At 37.7% G+C, this 17,644-nt stretch overlaps 1 protein-coding gene across 4 annotated transcripts in view; it reads right to left on the minus strand.

Annotated features, from left to right (window-relative positions):
- Positions 1-1,419: 1,419 nt before the first annotated feature.
- SH3BGRL2 (SH3 domain binding glutamate rich protein like 2) overlaps positions 1,420-17,644 on the minus strand; it is a 71,636-nt gene continuing 55,411 nt past the window's right edge. For 2 of the 4 annotated variants that reach the window (XM_015136833.3, XM_028847398.2), the window contains exons 3-4: positions 8,819-8,899; positions 1,420-5,577 (exon numbers count right to left, since the gene is read on the minus strand). In XM_015136833.3, the coding sequence (XP_014992319.1) occupies positions 5,566-5,577; positions 8,819-8,899 (93 nt within the window). In that variant the 3' untranslated portion in view covers positions 1,420-5,565. Of the gene's footprint in view, positions 5,578-8,818; positions 8,900-8,999; positions 11,908-17,644 lie in introns of all 4 variants that reach the window. The other 2 variants (XR_013416312.1, XR_013416311.1) reach the window with 2 other exon arrangements.

Below are 17,644 nucleotides of genomic sequence, written 5' to 3' on the forward strand. Positions count from 1 at the left end.
ATTCTTGTGCTAGAGCTTTTTTAGTGGAAAGTTTCATTATAATGGATTTTATTATTATAGGGCCACAAATGATGTATATTACAACAGTGTGGAGTGCTATTTTACAAAAAGGTCTAAATCTTTGTCCTATTCATTATAAGCAACACCAACTTTTCAGTTAATATGCTTTCAAATGCCAGCCAGGGTCCTCAGTCTATCAAAAATGTCATGCTTTCAATTAGCAGGGGCCCAGCAGGTAAGACTGCATTCAAGTTTCTTGTTCTTCTACCTGCCAGTTGGCTTACCCATGGGAACATGCCGCCACCACAATACACTGGGTCATATTCAGCATGTTGCCGATCTACCTCACTCAGCTTAAGGATTATTTAACTGGGTATGGGTTCAATACAATCTCCTATTACTTAAATAAGTCATTTTTAATGTTCATTTAAGTGTAACATCATTTTGGCCTATTGCCATAGGCCCATTATATGGTGACATACTAAGGAGATGTGCATATTTAAACAGTCTATATAAAGGTTTCTTGTTGGTAAAATTCTGTAGCAGAAAACTAAATTATAACATTAATAGCATTAATTTATTATGAAATAACTGGAACTGATGAGCTTTAAAATGGCTTCAAAGAACAAGCCCTTCCAGAGCACAGAGGAGTTCCCGAAGTCAACTCTTGACTGATGCTGACAAGGTAAAAAACAGCACACAAGAAAAAATGTATGTATGTAACTTTATTTTCCTTAAATAGAATAAAGATTCACATGCTTAGCATATTTCTGGAAATGGCCTCAGAAAAGTTTTCTTTTAACTCTGGTTTCTCTTCACTTTAACGATTAAATAAATGTTGACCAATCAAAGATTAAATATAAAGAAACTTTAAAAATTAATCATTAAAACAAAACTCAATAGGAAGGGAGGCAAAAGACATGAAGAGTGATTGCCAAGAAAAAGAAATAAGAATTCCCATAATAAAACATGTTCAACTTACTAATAATCAAAAATTTACAAAATAAAACCACAATGAGGTAACATTTTATACTCCCCAGCTTGGCAAAAATGCAACTCTGATTATCTTAAACATTGGAAAAGATCTAGAGTGCTGCAAATTCTAGTATACTGGTGGGGAGCATAAATTAGCACTTTGGAAAGCAATTTGGCCTTATCTATTAAAACTGATGATGTGCTTTTATTGTACAAACCAGCGACTCTATTCAAGTATACATCCATTCTTGAGTATGTACACCAGAAGTCACATAAAAGAATGTTCACAGCAACATTACCTTTTTCTATTTCAAACAAAGATGCAGTTCAATAAGCACCAGCTGGAGAAGAGAACACGTGTAATATATTCATAATGGAATAATATTTAGCAGTGAAAAAACTCCGATGGCAATGAACATAAAAAGGAGGTGACAGAAGAATACATTCAGTTTAATTCCATTTATTATTCTTTAAGGATACACACAAGGCGATGAAGGACAAGAAGGCTATGGTCAACACAAAGTTCAGTATAGGGCTCCCTCTATCAGACAGGGATAGAGAGAGGTTCAGGAAAGAGCACACGGTACCTCAAAGGAAAGGCAATAAGGTGGGTGGTAGGCACACAGGGGTTTGCTGATTATCATTATTATTACTCTTTATACTTTAGCATATATAATATGTGTATATACATATCTATATTCCATTGCATGTATGAAATTTTTTAAAAATTCAAATGGCTTATAACAAAAAAAATACGTATAATGTTTCAAATGGTGAATCACAGCCTGTAGGCTCTTAATTTACCTCCACTCTATCATTGAACCCCGGCTAAAACTGCTGCTTTGTTTCTGTTCCCCTCATACTTGAGAGTAGAGATATTGTCCTGCTCTGACAATACTTACCACATTTTAGGGGCTTGATCCATGCTGACAGAAAGGATGAAAACAAACCTGACTTGTATTTCTAGAAGAACTAAGAAAACTCTGAAGATTTGAGTCACAAGTAGGCAGTGATCATTTTGGTTTCACACATTTCTGCAAACCTACAGCTTGTTCCCTCTGATCCCTTCTTCCGCCCTCCTTCTGTTCTGGTGCTTAGGGCTTGAAATTGTTCAGTGATGAGATCAACCTCAGACAATGCCTTCAGAAATACTGTGTTCTTCTGCTTTCTGATGTGGCTGCTACAAAGGTAATAGGGGCCACGGCCACTCTGCCCTTGTCTTCTGTACCCAATTCGGGGAACACAGCCACCAGCCTGTGGCTTCAGTGTACTCAGGAGATCACACAGTCATCCATTTGAACCACCCCACCCAACCCAGGGGCTGAGTGATTTAATTCCATCCTCGGTCCTGATTACTGTCTGAGATGAATCTATGCTGTCCTCCCAATACTCTCGTGCAGGACCTCATGCCTGGCTCCTTGAATGATCAAACGATCTGTTTGTATTTTTACAATTTAATATGCCACTTTCATGCATGAGGTTCACAGGCAAGAGTAAAATCACAGCCTCTCAACTAAACAGAACTAAAATTAAGAGAAGTGTGAAAAATGGTAGGGAACAAACACTCCATTTTCAGAATATGTGCTTTCTGGAATTTATTCTCCTTTATGCTGAATATAAAATCTGAGATTTCACCAATGCCTTAAGAGACAAACACATATAAACTGAAATCTGAAAACAATAATTATACAGAGCAAAGTGTAGCCTGACACTTAACAAAAGCTGTTAAATGAAAAGTATCTCTAGAAAAGGCAAAACCCTATAGTAAAATCAAACAAACAAAACAGAAGGAAGCTTTGGTACTTTTCAATAACAGGAGACAAAAAATAAGTTTAGTTTATTATTAAATTCATGTAATATAAAAGCATCTATGTGGAAGTGTTGAATTAAATCTATAAAACAGAAACAAATCTAAAATATATTAGAGTCTGAGGGGAAAAAATACCTTGCTTTTTTCTCTTCTTTGATTGTAATAAAATGCCAGAATTTGGAAAAACAAGTATTTTCCCAACTAAATTTTCTTCTGGTCTGTACACACCTAGCAGGATGGCACTCCGTATTTTATCTAATTTCAAAATGGCATAAGTTGATTTTTAGCAGCACATTTCCTTTGCTCCAACAAGCCTACTACAGGAAATAAAAATTCTGTCTTGAAATGCCCTTGATACGAAATCTATGCCTACAATTCCCATCCACTTGTTCCTAGTATTTTAAGACTGTGATTATCAAAATCTAAAGGCAGCTAGTTAAAGAAGGGAACAAGAAAATTATTATTATATGTTTTGAAATCAGCTGATAAAAGAATACAAGTAAGGACCCCATATTCTCTGAACTAAATGTGGTCCCAGAGAGCAACATCTCGGTACTCTGTGGAGCCCGGGTACCATGTAAATGCCACACACTGTGCTGCTGCCTCTCTCATAACAAGTACAGCACCACTCGAGGCTGGTCTCCTGTATTTCTTTGCTGATCAAAAAAAAAAAAAAAAAAAATGGGATGGGGGGATGGTACATAACTGTGATGGTAATTTAGCATTACTACCCACTAGTCTGTTTACTATAATCACAATAGGTATACTGTGGTTAACTCAAAAATTATAAGACAAATCTGGGTAGCTTTGTCTAGCAAGTATGGTATTGATCCTATAACCCCAACAGTTAACTTGCAAAGCCTCAACCTTCCCAAGTTGGTTCTTGGCATGCACTAGCAAGAGTAGACTAAATGTTAGCTGAGTAATGAATTACAACATGACAATTTTTACAACTGCTTAAAAAGAAATTCTAAGTTTTATCAGAAGACTCACATACTCAGACACAATATCCAGTTAAAAAAAAAATTCCTGGATAGTCCCTGGGATTTGCCAAACGGAATCTGACCTGGATCTTGACAACTAACAAGTAATATCCATAATTTGACAACAGCTTCCCTTGAAAAGAAAATTGTGGATCACGTGTCCGCTCCAGTTAAGTAAAAATTTGTCATACTTTCCTTCTGGTTGTAATCCTGGACTACAAATCTCAGATTGGGATTTCAGCCTTAGCATTCAACAAGTTCTTTAGACTAGTCTACATGTAGCAAGGCATGAGGCGGAGTGCTGGGCACATGTGACAGGACTGTAATTCTTCTGCTCTTTCAATTTCTTATAAATTTCCTGCTCAGATTATAATGAAGAGTCCAGAATCAGGATGCTAGGAATAAAATATTTTAGGCAGTCCTCTGAAAATTTATCCTATTCAAGGCTGTTCCCATGTTTGGCAATTTAAAACTCTTTTAGTTTAAAAAAAAAATTAAGCATCCCTGTTATAAGGACAATAATACAGAAAAATAGCCTCTGCTCTAATGAAGTAGATATGTTCGATGTTTATCAGCATCCACTCCAATAGGAGTATAGATTTTTCTTGACAAGTACAATTCCGGGTTACTCTCTTTCTCATATGTGTTGCTCTGAAAACTTACTTGTGCTCACATACGGAATGAGAACAAGTATCTGCATTACTCTGAAAAATATGAGGCTGTACATTGGCCAGAAATATGAGCAAGCAAAGTTAGAGGCAAATGAAAAGTAACATAAGGAAAAATTAAATTTTACTACAATATTGGTATATTTTAATATGTCTAATCAAGGGTTCACAAAATATATCTAACTGAGATTTTCCTTTCTCAAAAAATATAGTCCCTTCACAAAATAGAAGCAGCAGCTGCCTGTTAGGGGAGCTGCATTAAAAAATATATGAATACTTATGTATTATAAATAAATTGCTAGAGCTGAAAATGCCTTCAGATACTTGTCAGACAATTTTCCTATAAATTTACTGTCTAATTAGTGCACCACTTAAAATATATCTTTCAAGCAGTCTTAGGCATTTGGATGAAACTTGCCCCTTGCAAGAAATAAAGAAGCATGTATTTCAAATAGCAATTATTGTCATCCCAGTAACTTGGTTCTGATCACTTGATGTTACAACAGTGATTTCTGGAAACATCTGTAGGAGCTTGGATAATATACAGGGGTAAGAGTTTCCATTACTAAAACAAATCTAGTATAGCTAACTTTTTCACCAGGTGTTATTACAAAGCACAGGAACCGTGGTGTTTGTAAGTGATTCTGCAGCAAAAATCTTCAACACCCTTTGTCAAACAGCGCTGCTTTTTTTCCTTCTGATTCAAAGATTCTAACAACTTGGCAGACAAATTTCAAAGATGCAATCCAGGCAGCTTAAAGATAAGTGGGTTTACGCAATTCCGGCATCTACTATAACCTAGGGCAGATCCAACATTTTCTCTCTGATGGTGCCACCCACTTATCTTTCAGTCATTAAGAAAGTACACCTGTAACAGGTGACAGTATTTCCAGTGAGTGAGGCAACTGCAGGCAAATAAAATAAGAAAAAAAAATCCACCACCTGATTTGGCTTAAAGCAATCATGCAATTCTCATTATATCCACATCTTTCAAAAACACCTTTTCCGTGGCAAGCAAAGTTACTGATAATGCGTGTGGCTTTTGTCACAGTGATGCATTAGGTAAGCATGTGTGTGCTGAGTACCAGGGGGTGCTTCAAAATGCATCTCCGTCATCTTCCACTCTTCTCTAAGGTTCTGCCTATTTTAAAAAAAAAAAAAAAAAAAAAAGGTCAGTTATTGCATTACATCGACAAGAAAATTTACCCTTGGCAGGGGTTTTTTAAATGTCAGGAAGAGAGATGCTGGAAATCATAACAAATCACCTCCATGTGACTGATAAGAGCTAATCCTGGGTTTCAGCATCAGAGCCCAGATTTAAATCACACCACCTGACCTGCCAAATATAGAAGTGGAAAGAAAACTGCATGTTTTCAATGACCTACTGAGATTCCTCTCAGAGGTACTGTTCCACCTGTGGATGGCTGGGTGGGGGCTACCTTGCTCAGAGGGCCTGCAGAGATGCTCGTTAATAGCAACCCAAGATGAAGAACCACTCTAGTATGACCATACCTGTTAGTCGAGAGTCACTGCCCCAATCTCCCAGCTGCCGCCCCTGCACACCCTCCCCCTCGAGCCAATGGATAAAGAGCTGACACCTGGCACAGGGGGCCTCTGTGGCTGTTCAAGCTCTGGCTGGTCAGCATCCAATGTGGACCAGTTGTTACCTACTTTGGATATCACCCCTGAAAGCTAGGGATCTGAAAATACAATCTTCTACGACAGGCCCTTCTTGGGGTCTACTAAATTTTAACTTTGACGGTTTTCTACTTAAAAATTATTGGTGAAACAGCCTCCCCTTCTCAGAATTAGTTGGATATCATGATGGGCCAGCCACTGTGGGCTCCAGCTAACCACAAGGGAAACTGAGATCACCGCACCACCCCCACCAGGGATTCCATACCATCTAACATTTACATACTTTTAAAAACTCTTCACAGGACAAATAACATATCCAGCACAAATGTGGCCTGTAGGCCACCATCTAGAGACCTCTAGCCTGCCTTTGCCCCTCCCACTATGGAGGGCAGCCCAGTCAGAGCCTACACTGCACCTGTGCCTGTTGGGCCCGTGAATGTCCTCTCCTATCATGTAAGAGCAATTATAGGTGCCAATGATGTCTTTATGTTTCCTGATAGGCTTTCTTGCCGTGTTTTTTATGTGTGTATACTACACAGGGAGTAGGAAAGGAAAAGAGAAAAGAGGGCTTTCATCTTTTAGTACATTAAACCTGTGAACACTCTTTCAAAGGTTTAGACTGTAGACTATATGATGAATCACTACCAAGGTGAAAAATAAAAGATCAGAAGAGAGAAAATGCTAAATTGTTCTTGAAGATATTTTCACTTCTCTCATACAACGATGAAGTATGAATTGCTATTAGCCTTTAAAGCCCTAAATGGTTCATGGAGAGTGGCACAGACCTTGTGCTATAGACATCTACTCTGGTCCCAGATACTCCTGCCCAGGTAAAACTGATTTAGGTCCCTGAAAACGGTGGGCTGAATGGGGGTGGTGTCCAGGGTCCTCACTACCTTTGGGATGGTCCCCTGAAATCAAGTTAACTTCAGTGACACCAAGATCAACTTTAATACTATGGCCACAAACCATGTGAGAATGTATATTTCATAGACCATAGGTTTCCTGAGAAACTAGTGAGAAAATACATTTCTTTGAAAAATAAAAAAGTCAGCCCACAGTCTCTAAAGAATTTCCATATTTGGGGAAAATGGGAACAAACAATATTTTTTAAAAGGTTTTGCATAGACAATGATGCCCACTGGATTTATGTATCCATTAGACTACCCCATCCTAGTTTTTTACAGTTCTTTGAAGATAAATCTGGACTTTTAATATCTTTGGATGAAATATGTTATAAAAATACTCTAATTTTCCTAACAAGTATTCAAATGTTTCATCTTTATAAAAATAGTTTTAAGAACCTTTAAATATGGTATGTGTGGGTTTTGCCTCTGCTTAAAACATGTGCATGGAAACCACCCACAACCATCTGTGGACTTACTGGTGTAAAAACAAAGCAAGATTTCACATTGGCTATGCACTGCAGATGCTGGTGTATAATTTATGTTATTGAGGGTCCCTGCCTTCCTCCTACAGGTATGCCAGAGATGGTACAAATCCTGGGTAGCCTCAAAAGACCTACTACTTTCAGACATGGAAGTTCTAGGGAAGGTACTTTTATTTCAGTTGTGTTAAAAATAGACATATTAGAAGTCAGTCTCAATTTGAAACACTCAAAACCTCAATTACTATGTATATAAAGACTGCAAGGAAATACACAAAAATGTCAATGTGGTTAGCTCTGGGAGATGATTTTAATTCTTTATTTTACCCTTTTTTAATATTTTCCCAATTTAAAAAAATGAGTCTAGGCTACTTTCATAATCAGAAAGAATTTTAAAATGTGTGTTTTAAAAGAAGAAATAATATCAAAATAGTACCTTACTTAATAAAGAAATGTTTTTTCTTATTTTGAAAGTGAATCTACAAGCTTAATAAAGTTGTGATAACACACATTATTTCTAGTTCTAAACATGAGAAAATACTGGCTCCTTTATGTTTTCTTTTTTTTTTTTTTTTTTTTTGAGACGGAGTCTCGCTCTGTTACCCAGGCTGGAGTGCTGTGGCCTGATCTCAGCTCACTGCAAGCTCCGCCTCCCGGGTTTATGCCATTCTCCTGCCTCAGCCTCCCGAGTAGCTGGGACTACAGTCGCCCGCCACCTCGCCCGGCTAATTTTTTATATTGTTTAGTAGAGACGGGGTTTCACCGTGTTAGCCAGGATGGTCTCGATCTCCTGGTCTCGTGATCCGCCCGTCTCGGCCTCCCAAAGTGCTGGGATTACAGGCTTGAGCCACTGCGCCCGGCTCCTTTATGTTTTCTAAGACATATGACTTAATAAAGTGGCTTCAAAATATTTTGATTAAGGAAGTGAAGATTTTTTCAAGGTTGACCATTTATTATTATAGACCATCTCTTCTCTAATGAGAGTAAATTTAGAACACCTTTAAATAGACTCTGAGTCTGCTATTCCAAAAAATGTACAGTAAAAAAATTGCAATTTTAAACAGAAAGCACCTACTAGTTTTTGCTACCTTAAATTCTTGGAGTAATGGGGTATAAATTAGAAATAGGTAATATTCTTATTTATAGCAACGACTGAAAAATTGGGGGAAAAAAAACCCAAAACTAGCCTCTGTTGTATGTTTTAACACTGGGTAGTCTCGAATTACACATGAGAGGAAGCAAAACCCCCAAAACTAAGAAACTAAATATGCATTCCTCTAACACTGTCACTCCACATCTCTAAGAACAACTCAAAAGAGATTAATTCTAAAACAAGAATAAGAAAAGATTTACCTACCTTTGATGCCAACCGTGGTTTCAGGCCTAAAAATGAAAAGACTGTGTTGCTTTCCTTGGATTCAAAAAAACTGTCATAATCCTAGAAAAAAAAGGGAAGGAGAAAATAAACCAACGAAAGCAAACAATTATCTTTCTATTTGGTGCTTTGGACAAATTCTTTATGGAAGTAAAAAACGTACCATTGTTCCGTCCAGATCAGGGAAAAGCTAAATAAATCTGCTGAATTAGTCTGCTTGCGCATAAAAATTTATTTTAGTATGATGAAGAATGTAACAAGTTTTTAATCCAAAACCTATGACAGATTAAAATGTAAAACATTTGATGACAGAAATGAAATAGGAACACACTCCTTTTCCTTTGTGGGCCAAACTAACATTTGTCTGTGTGGAATCACTCTGACCTAAGATTTTACTCTAGGTCTTCAGTATGGAAGACTGCCTCCCAATTCCACTCTTGATATTTTGTTATCTAGGGCTTTGAAAAAAATCACTGGGTAAACAAAGCTGTAAAGGTCTCCATGTGTCAATGAAAGTGTGTCTTATTCTGCTTCTGAAGTTTTCCACATTCTTTGAGACCATCTCCTTAGAGGGAATAAAAAGATCAAATAAAAACTAAAGGAAACCATATTCTCTATAATATTTACCTTTGCCTCAAACATAGAATCATCTTTCTCTTCCTACCTTCACAAGAAAGCATCAAGGAATTCTGGTCAATGTGTTCAACTGTTTCTTTTCAAAAGTTTGCATTTATCATATGTAAAGCAGTCTTAAAATTTGGTAATTTGGTAACTTTATCCTAAGGATAAATAATGTAAGCAAATGATGAGCACAGCCATTTAGGCATTTGCTTTGTGCTAAGTGCCTTATAAATGTTATGTTATTTAATCTTCACCACAGCCTGCCAAGTTAGAGACTGGCTCAAGGCAAAGAAATATGTTGTCCAAGTTTGACAGCTAATAAGTGAGAGAACTGACATTTGGGTTCATGTTTCACTGACCTTGAAATTCATACTTTTTGTACTCTAGGATGCATCCTGCCCAAAAGGAAACCAAGTATGGGGCACCACGTGTGCTGGAGTCACTGAGCGCTAATGAATCCATTGTTAAGCCAAGCCAACGGCATCTAAACTTGTAGAGATTCACTTCCTGCAATGCACGCCTTGTCTGATTAAAAAATCTTTGAATTATTTGGTTGTGTGTACACATCCTCTTCTCCAAAAGCCTTAGTAATTGAGTCTCCTGGTTTGGAAGGCAGGAGCCTCAGGCTTTTCACGGGCTGCTCCTTCTGTCATTTAGGATCAGCTCTAAAGAAAGGCCTTCCTTGACCAAGCCAAGAAGGAGCAACATGTCTGAAAAGAGAGATTTGGCCCAGTCTTCTTTGAAAACTGGCATTTAAGTTTACATCTGAAGGATGAATAGAGTTAGCCAAGTGAAGGACGGGGACGGGGGCATTCTTAGGCAGGGAACAGCACTAGTGAAGCACAAAGCTGGCAGGGTGGACAGGGATCAACATACGCTGGGCTTTGTAAACCAAGAAAATGATCTTGAATTTTATCTTAAGTACCAAAAGAAATCATATAAGGGTGCTGAGCAAGGGAGCAAATGATCTAGTTTCTCTTAAGAAAATACCTAAATAACTGTGTGGAGAATGGCTCAGAAAAAGGGCAGCAAAAAGGAAAGCAGGGGAAAAAAGGGAGTACTTTGGCAATCGCAGTAAGCAATGGTGGCAGCCGGGGTGATGGCAGAGGGCAGCAGATGGGCTGCAGATACGTTTTGGGGGTAGAAATGATCATCCTTGGTTGTGGATTTGATGGGGATGATTAGGGAGAAATAAGAATTAAAATGGCTCTGAACTTTCTGGCTTGATGAAAAAGACGAGAAAAAAAATCTGAAGGGAAGGCTGGAGTTCAATTTCAACATGTAATATTTGAGAAACTACATGAGACACTGAGCAATTGGAGATTCCTAACAGCTCTAGGATGTAGAGATTTCATGGAATTTGTAAGAAAATTTGTAATTTCTTATAAGACAAAATATGATCCTAACTATGCCACAAAAACAGGTCAAAGTTTGACATAAAATACAGGCAAAATCTCATGGACTGAAAATTTTACATTCTTTGTAATGAAGCTATTTCCAAAGAGTTGAGTAATAATTCCCTCATGGGAGTTCAAGAAATAATTCTGTTCAAAACATACTTTCTCTACCTGACAATTTGTTGACTATACTGAATGTGGTAAGATGAGGAAGAGGGCTAAATTACAGCTAGATTTGTTCCATCCTTTAAGATATCCACTGTATGTAACTTAGTATACCTGTTCTCTCTAAACCATATTCAGCCTCTATTCAGCTGAAAGTCTTTCGCTGGGGAAGCTCATTCATAGCCATAGCCCTGATTAAATTAACATCTCTTGCCCTGACCTCTCTTCTGAGCTCTGGTTCCATAAAAGCCACTAACTGTTCACAGACTCTTAAACACAACAGGCTAAACCACAATTCATGATCTTCCACTCCACAAACTGGACGTCTCAGAAAATGGCACCACTATTTACAGGGCCCTGTAACTTAGATATCAACACATCACAGGACTCCTTTCTTCCCTCAACCACTAGTTTATATGTCCCTTAAGCCTCTCAATTTTTCCACATTGGTGTCTACCAACCTGATCTAAGCTAGACTTCTGCAACAGCACCCCAACTTATCGACCTTTGTCTAATCTCACTATTTCCACCCCATCATTCTCTGAAAGTGAGGACAGACCGATTTTTATAAAAACAGATTTGATCTCACCCTCTGCTTAAATCCTTTCCTTTGAGACTTCTCACTCCTTGTAAGATACAGACTAAAATCCTTAATATAATGTGAAAGGCCCTATATGGTCTGGCTCTAATTCATCAGGTTTGGGGAGTAGAAGGATCTTTTTTGTTGTTGTTGAGATAAGGTCTCAGTCTGTCACCCAGATTGGAGTGCAATGGTGTGTTCACAGCTCACCACAGCCTCCACCTCCTGGGCTCAGGTGATCTTGCCATCTCAGCCAAGTAGTTGGGACCACAGGTGTGCACCACCATACCCAGCTATTTTTTCATTTTCTGTAGAAAAAAATAAAAAAATTCATCTATGTACATGAGAAAAATTATTGTAAAGATAATCCCTCTTTTTAGAGAAAACCCCCTCTACAAAAAGACCACCTCTCTGTAGAGATGAGGTATCATTATGTTGCCCAGGCCGATCTTGAACTCCAGGGCTCAAGCAATCTTCCTGCCTCGGCCTCCCAAAGTGCTCAGATGACGGGCATGAGCCACCACACCCAGTCAAGAGGGGTCTTATACTTCTACTTGCACCAACCACTGTCTATGCAACCACAGATTCATTTCTGGAAAACTGAGTGGTGTATATGTTTAGTCAACCGTGGATGTGATGTCCAGCAAACCACTATGAATTATCTATGACCTTGATCAACTCCTTTAACCTTCTCAGACTTTCTTTCTTTCTGTATCAGAATACTAGTGAAATCCCTTGGTACTCCAGAATTCTACAAAACAAAGGAGAATCCAGTAGAGTTGCTCCTAAATGGACTGTTAGCTGTGTCCAGGTGTAAAGCCCAGCCTAGGTATTCCTGTTCCTAGAGATATTTATTTGGAAATTGCCCCATCTTGTTTAACTGAATAGGTAAGGGAAGAGATATTAATGAGAAGAAAAAATTGAGGGCTAGTAACTTGGTCATCAAAATGCTGTCCCTGTTCTTGTTTTAAAAGGCTACCATCTGTCTCTATGTGATTAAAAATCTTTTACATGGTCATTTGGGGTGGCTCACACCTGTAATCCCAGAGCTTTAGGAGGCTGAGGTGTGAGGATTGTTTGAGGCCAGGGGTTTGAGACCAGCCTGGGCAACACAGCGAGACCCCGCCACTACAAAAAATTAAAAAATTAGCCAGGGATGGCAGCATGTGCCTGCAGCCCCAGCTACTTGGGAGGCTGAGGTGAGAGGACCAACTGAGCCCTGGAGTTCAAGGCTACATGCAGTGAGCAATGATCACACCAGTGCACTCCAGCCTGCATGGGTGACAGAGTGAGGGAGGGCCTGTGTCAAAACAAAAACAGAAACAAACAACTCTAATGTCAGTGTGAAATGCAGAAATGAAAAGTTAATGAAATTTAAAAAAGAAAATATAAGAAGCAATGCCTCACTCAATCTCTATAAATGTAGTATGAATTCTACTTTCAAAAGATTTAAGTGGTAACACGAAAATATTGTGCATGTAAAAGAGCAAAAGGCAAGGTACAATGAGACTTAACGTTTATATTTCAGGTTTCAGTGTTTATAATTAAAAACCTTAATCTTAAAATGATCCCAATGCCCCAAATCACAAAATTGGAAATAAGGTAAATTCTCACATGCAAGTTTCATATATATAAAACAACACCCATAAAATAGACAGATTTTGAGGCTGCAGTGAGCTAGAATTGCACCACTGCACTCCAGCCTGAGCAACAGGGCAAGACCCTGTCTCAATTTAAAAAAAAAAAAAAAAAAAGTGTATATATAACATTTTCTCTCATGTAGAGAAAATATGTAACATTATCAATACTCCATTTGTCCATATTAAACTGAAACCATTCTTGAAGTTTCAGTCACCAAGAAAGGTATTTAGAAATGTCAGATGTTTAGAAATCTCAGAATGGCAACATTTTTTACTTTTAGAAAAGAAAAATTTCTCTTAAGCTGTATTTCTCCCATAATAATTATAAGTGTTATTTTTATGTTATGAACCTTTAACTCAGTGCCCTATCAGTATTGCCAGCAGGGTGCTTCTTACCTAGAAATTGAATGGGATCCACCCAAAAGAGCAGAAATTTTTACTTAAGGTAATTAACTCCTTCCGAATGACAAATATAAAATTTGGTAATTAGCTTAAAAAAGAGAATGATTTAAAGACAATAATTTTTAAAAGTCAGTGTTACACTAGTACCCAACAGACACCACGTTACCAATAATTTCTGTCATGTAGATAGATGAATTGCATTTGTTAATTAATGACATGCCATGTTTTAGGTATATCATGTTAGTAACAATTAAGTAAATCCTATTTCTATTCTGTTATTTACCGGTTTTAAAGAATTGTGTGGGTCGGGCGCGGTGGCTCAAGCCCGTAATCCCAGCACTTTGGGAGGCCGAGACTGGTGAATCACGAGGTCAGGAGATCGAGACCATCCTGGCTAACACGGTGAAACCCTGTCGCTACTGAAAAATACAAAAAACTAGCCAGGCGAGGTGGCGGGTGCCTGTAGTCCCAGCTACTTGGGAGGCTGAGGCAGGAGAATGGCGTAAACCCAGGAGGCGGAGCTTGCAGTGAGCTGAGATCGGGCCACTGCACTCCAGCCTGGGCGACAGGGCCAGACTCCGTCTCAAAAAAAAAAAAAAAAAAAAAGAATTGTGTGAAAAATTTACTTTCTAACATTCAGAAGCTTTTGAGTGGCCTGATGAATCCTAAAGTATGTAAATATAAAGTGAAACTATTAATATTTTCTTTGTCATGTTTAAGCAAAAAGTAGATATGACAGAGATAAGTTAAACTGCATGTGAAATAATTTAAGATTAATACAGTATTAAAACATTTAAAACTACTTCCTATTAAGATACAAATTCTTAAGCATTCCTAAATAAAAGAAAAAAATCTGTTGTCTTATCAAATTTGTTTTACTTGTCAGGCTTATACATATTTAAAAAATACATTAGGATTCCTCCTACAAAGGTTGAAAGCATTGTATTTTTAAAACTCACATAAAGTTTCCAAATAGGCTCACTGAATTCCTTATAGTCTAAGGCATTCTCCCTAAAGTGTTGTGTAAATCTACATCTTGAGATTGCACATTTCAGGACAATCAACCTTTTGTAATTACAGAATATGATGATTAGTAAATATTTACTTTGCAGAAAGATATAACCACATAAATCATATTCAAGGTAAAATTGCCCATTTCAGAAGCTGGTGCATTTTCATTCCACTTAAGACAAAGGACAAAAAATTCACTTTGTTTCTAATGCCAACTGCTGACAAAAAGAAAAATCTCTGAACTGTATAGATAATAGCATAACCAAGCTACTCAAACTCACTAAGGGAACATTTATCTAAATGCTGTAATTTTAAGAATATAGCAACCTAAACTGTTGTGGTTTTTTGTTTTTGTTTTTTTGAAATCTCTCATCACCTATACTTCTGTTTATGTTCAAGCGAAAACCACTGTTAGAGACATTTCTAAGCTCATGATAAAATCTACAAGAGGTAGAGTTAACAACAGTTTCATTCCTCCACAAAGCTTACCTAAGGACATTATCTGTGCACTCCGATTAGACCATTATAGACTAAGCAAGCATCTGAGACAAACACCTTAATGTTCTTTGCCCTTTCAGTGTCTCTGGAGAGAACAGTTAGGAAAGCCCACAGCAGCCACTCTGAGAGGCTGTATTGCTTCCCACAGCTAAGACAATCACAATTAAGTGACAGGCCCACATTATTTCTTCATGCCAAGGACATAACCAAACAGAAGGCTGGAGGGAACAAAAACAAGGAAATGGTGTAGCAGCAATCAGTTCTAAATGAGCCAAAGTAAATTTGTTTTACCCAAAAGAAGAATATTTTTTAAAAAGCAATTTTTTAAGACTACGGGAGTTGCTACAGCTGCTTAAAATGAACAGCGGCTGCTTCTCAAATTTTCTTTCAAGCCGGAGGGTAGCCTCTAAGCAGAATTTCTTGATTTAGTGGATAAAGGTTGTTAGTACTATACTTTATGAAATCTTGCTATAGAAATCAAAAAACAGTAGACAAGTCCAATTCTGGCAGGATAGATAAGATGCAGTTATCTAAAACAGCTTCATTTTGGCAATTTTTATTGCCAAATACCAAAATATGAGCAAACCCAAAGGTGAGAATCTCAAATTCCTAATTCATGTTTAATAGTTCTGACCATACAGGTTCAAGACAACAAAGCAAGCAAATACATCTACTTCCCCTCTTACCCAAGAGCCAATTTAAACTGGAGGGGGAAAAACCTAGGAACAGGAACCAGCCATACAATTTTAATAAATACCCAGAATATATAAAATGCAACCAAACAGAGAAAACACAGCAGGGGGAACCACAGCCCAAACCAATAGAAGAACAGTCCTTCCCAAGGAGCCTGCACAGCAATCACGAGCCTGAGACAATGAACACAACAATCTGGAGCAGACTATGGTGGGGCAATCAATGTAAAAAGAAGTACATTTGTAACGGCTTAGACAGTTTGTTTTCCCAGTGTGGCCAGAGCTCCAGAGAAGTGCTCTCCAAAGAACACTCACTGCCTATATGCTGAAAACTCCTGGTGAGGCTTCAGGGACCTGAGAGAGGCCAGCAGAGTCTGTGGTTACCCTGGACCCCACATCAGACACAGAAAGGGAAAAATGGAAAGGAAGTTCACGCTGGACGGACACGCACTGAAGTCCATTGCTGCCTGGGTGTGGCTCTTTCATGGGCACCTGAGGAGTTCCAGTCTGCTTCGTGCTGCCCCCACTCTCTTTCACAGTCTTATTTAACCTTCCTACTCAAAGGAAAGCAGGCCTGTGAGTTACTGGGGGAAGCCAAGCCTAAGAAAAACAAAAGGCTCCTAAGAAAGACAAAAAACCAACAACTAGAACTAGTGCTGGAGAACACAGAGATAACTTACAGAATATACAAAACTTAAAAAAAAAAAATGCTTTCTAATATCCTTGGAGAGATTAAAGAAAATGCTGCATCCACAAAACAAGAACAAGCCACTATTTTTAAAGGAGTAAGAAACAAAAGAGCTCCTGAAAATTAAGTTTGATTGCCAAATTAGAAAGTAGATAAAAAGAATAAAAAGCAGGATAGCATAGAGCTAAAAACCAAGCTAGAGATCTAGAAGATAAAAGTTACAAATGCCTCTCAGAATGTAGAATATCAAGACCAAGAGATGGAAATTATTAGGTAAGTCATGAGTATTGAAAGTCAGAACATAAGGGTAAAACTTCATCCAAAAGGAAAAAGATCCTGAAGATGAAAAGGAAAGACAATGGAAGTGAGGGGTGGAAAAGGGGGCAAAGAAATAACAGAACTTGCTCTCCAGTGAAAAAAAGACATTAGTTTTCAGATTGAGCAGTCCTATTAATTGCTGAGCAGAATTTTTTTTTAAAGGCACATACTGATGAAATTCTAGAGCTCCAAGAAAACCCTAAAACCTTCTCTAAAAGAGAAGCAAAACAACCTATCTTTAAGAATCTAATTTAGCAAGCATGAAGTCTTCCAATCAATACAAAGAATATGGAAAATGGAATAATGCTTCCTGGGGGAACTTGGTTTTAAATCTAGTCTTTCATATTAAACAAAATGATCAATTAAGAATGAAAGACTTACAAAAAATTAAAGCATTCAGAAGGTTTACTAGGTAGGCACACTATGTTAACAAAATTATTTTCAGGACATAGTCCACGCAAATTAAAAACAAAAATACAAGAAGGAAAAGTTATTTCTCTCATAGGTTTGCCAGACAAATGTGAAGTGGAAGAAATGAAAAGGTTAAAATGTATTAAGAGATTCCCTTGGATATTGACATTTGTGTCATTCTCCCTTAAGCCACAGGGATTTAGTAACATAAGATTACATACCCTCTATCTATGGCTGCTCACACTAAGCAGTTCTGTAGGGAATAGTATTTTTATAATTATAACAATATACATATACATTTATATAATTATTATAGTTACAGAAGACAGTGTGACATACTTAAGCAATTCATGTGTGTATGCGTATTCATATATCAAAATGGGGG

This window comes from Macaca mulatta, chromosome 4 (genome assembly GCF_049350105.2).
Source record: "Macaca mulatta isolate MMU2019108-1 chromosome 4, T2T-MMU8v2.0, whole genome shotgun sequence".
Taxonomy (NCBI): Eukaryota; Metazoa; Chordata; class Mammalia; order Primates; family Cercopithecidae; genus Macaca; species Macaca mulatta.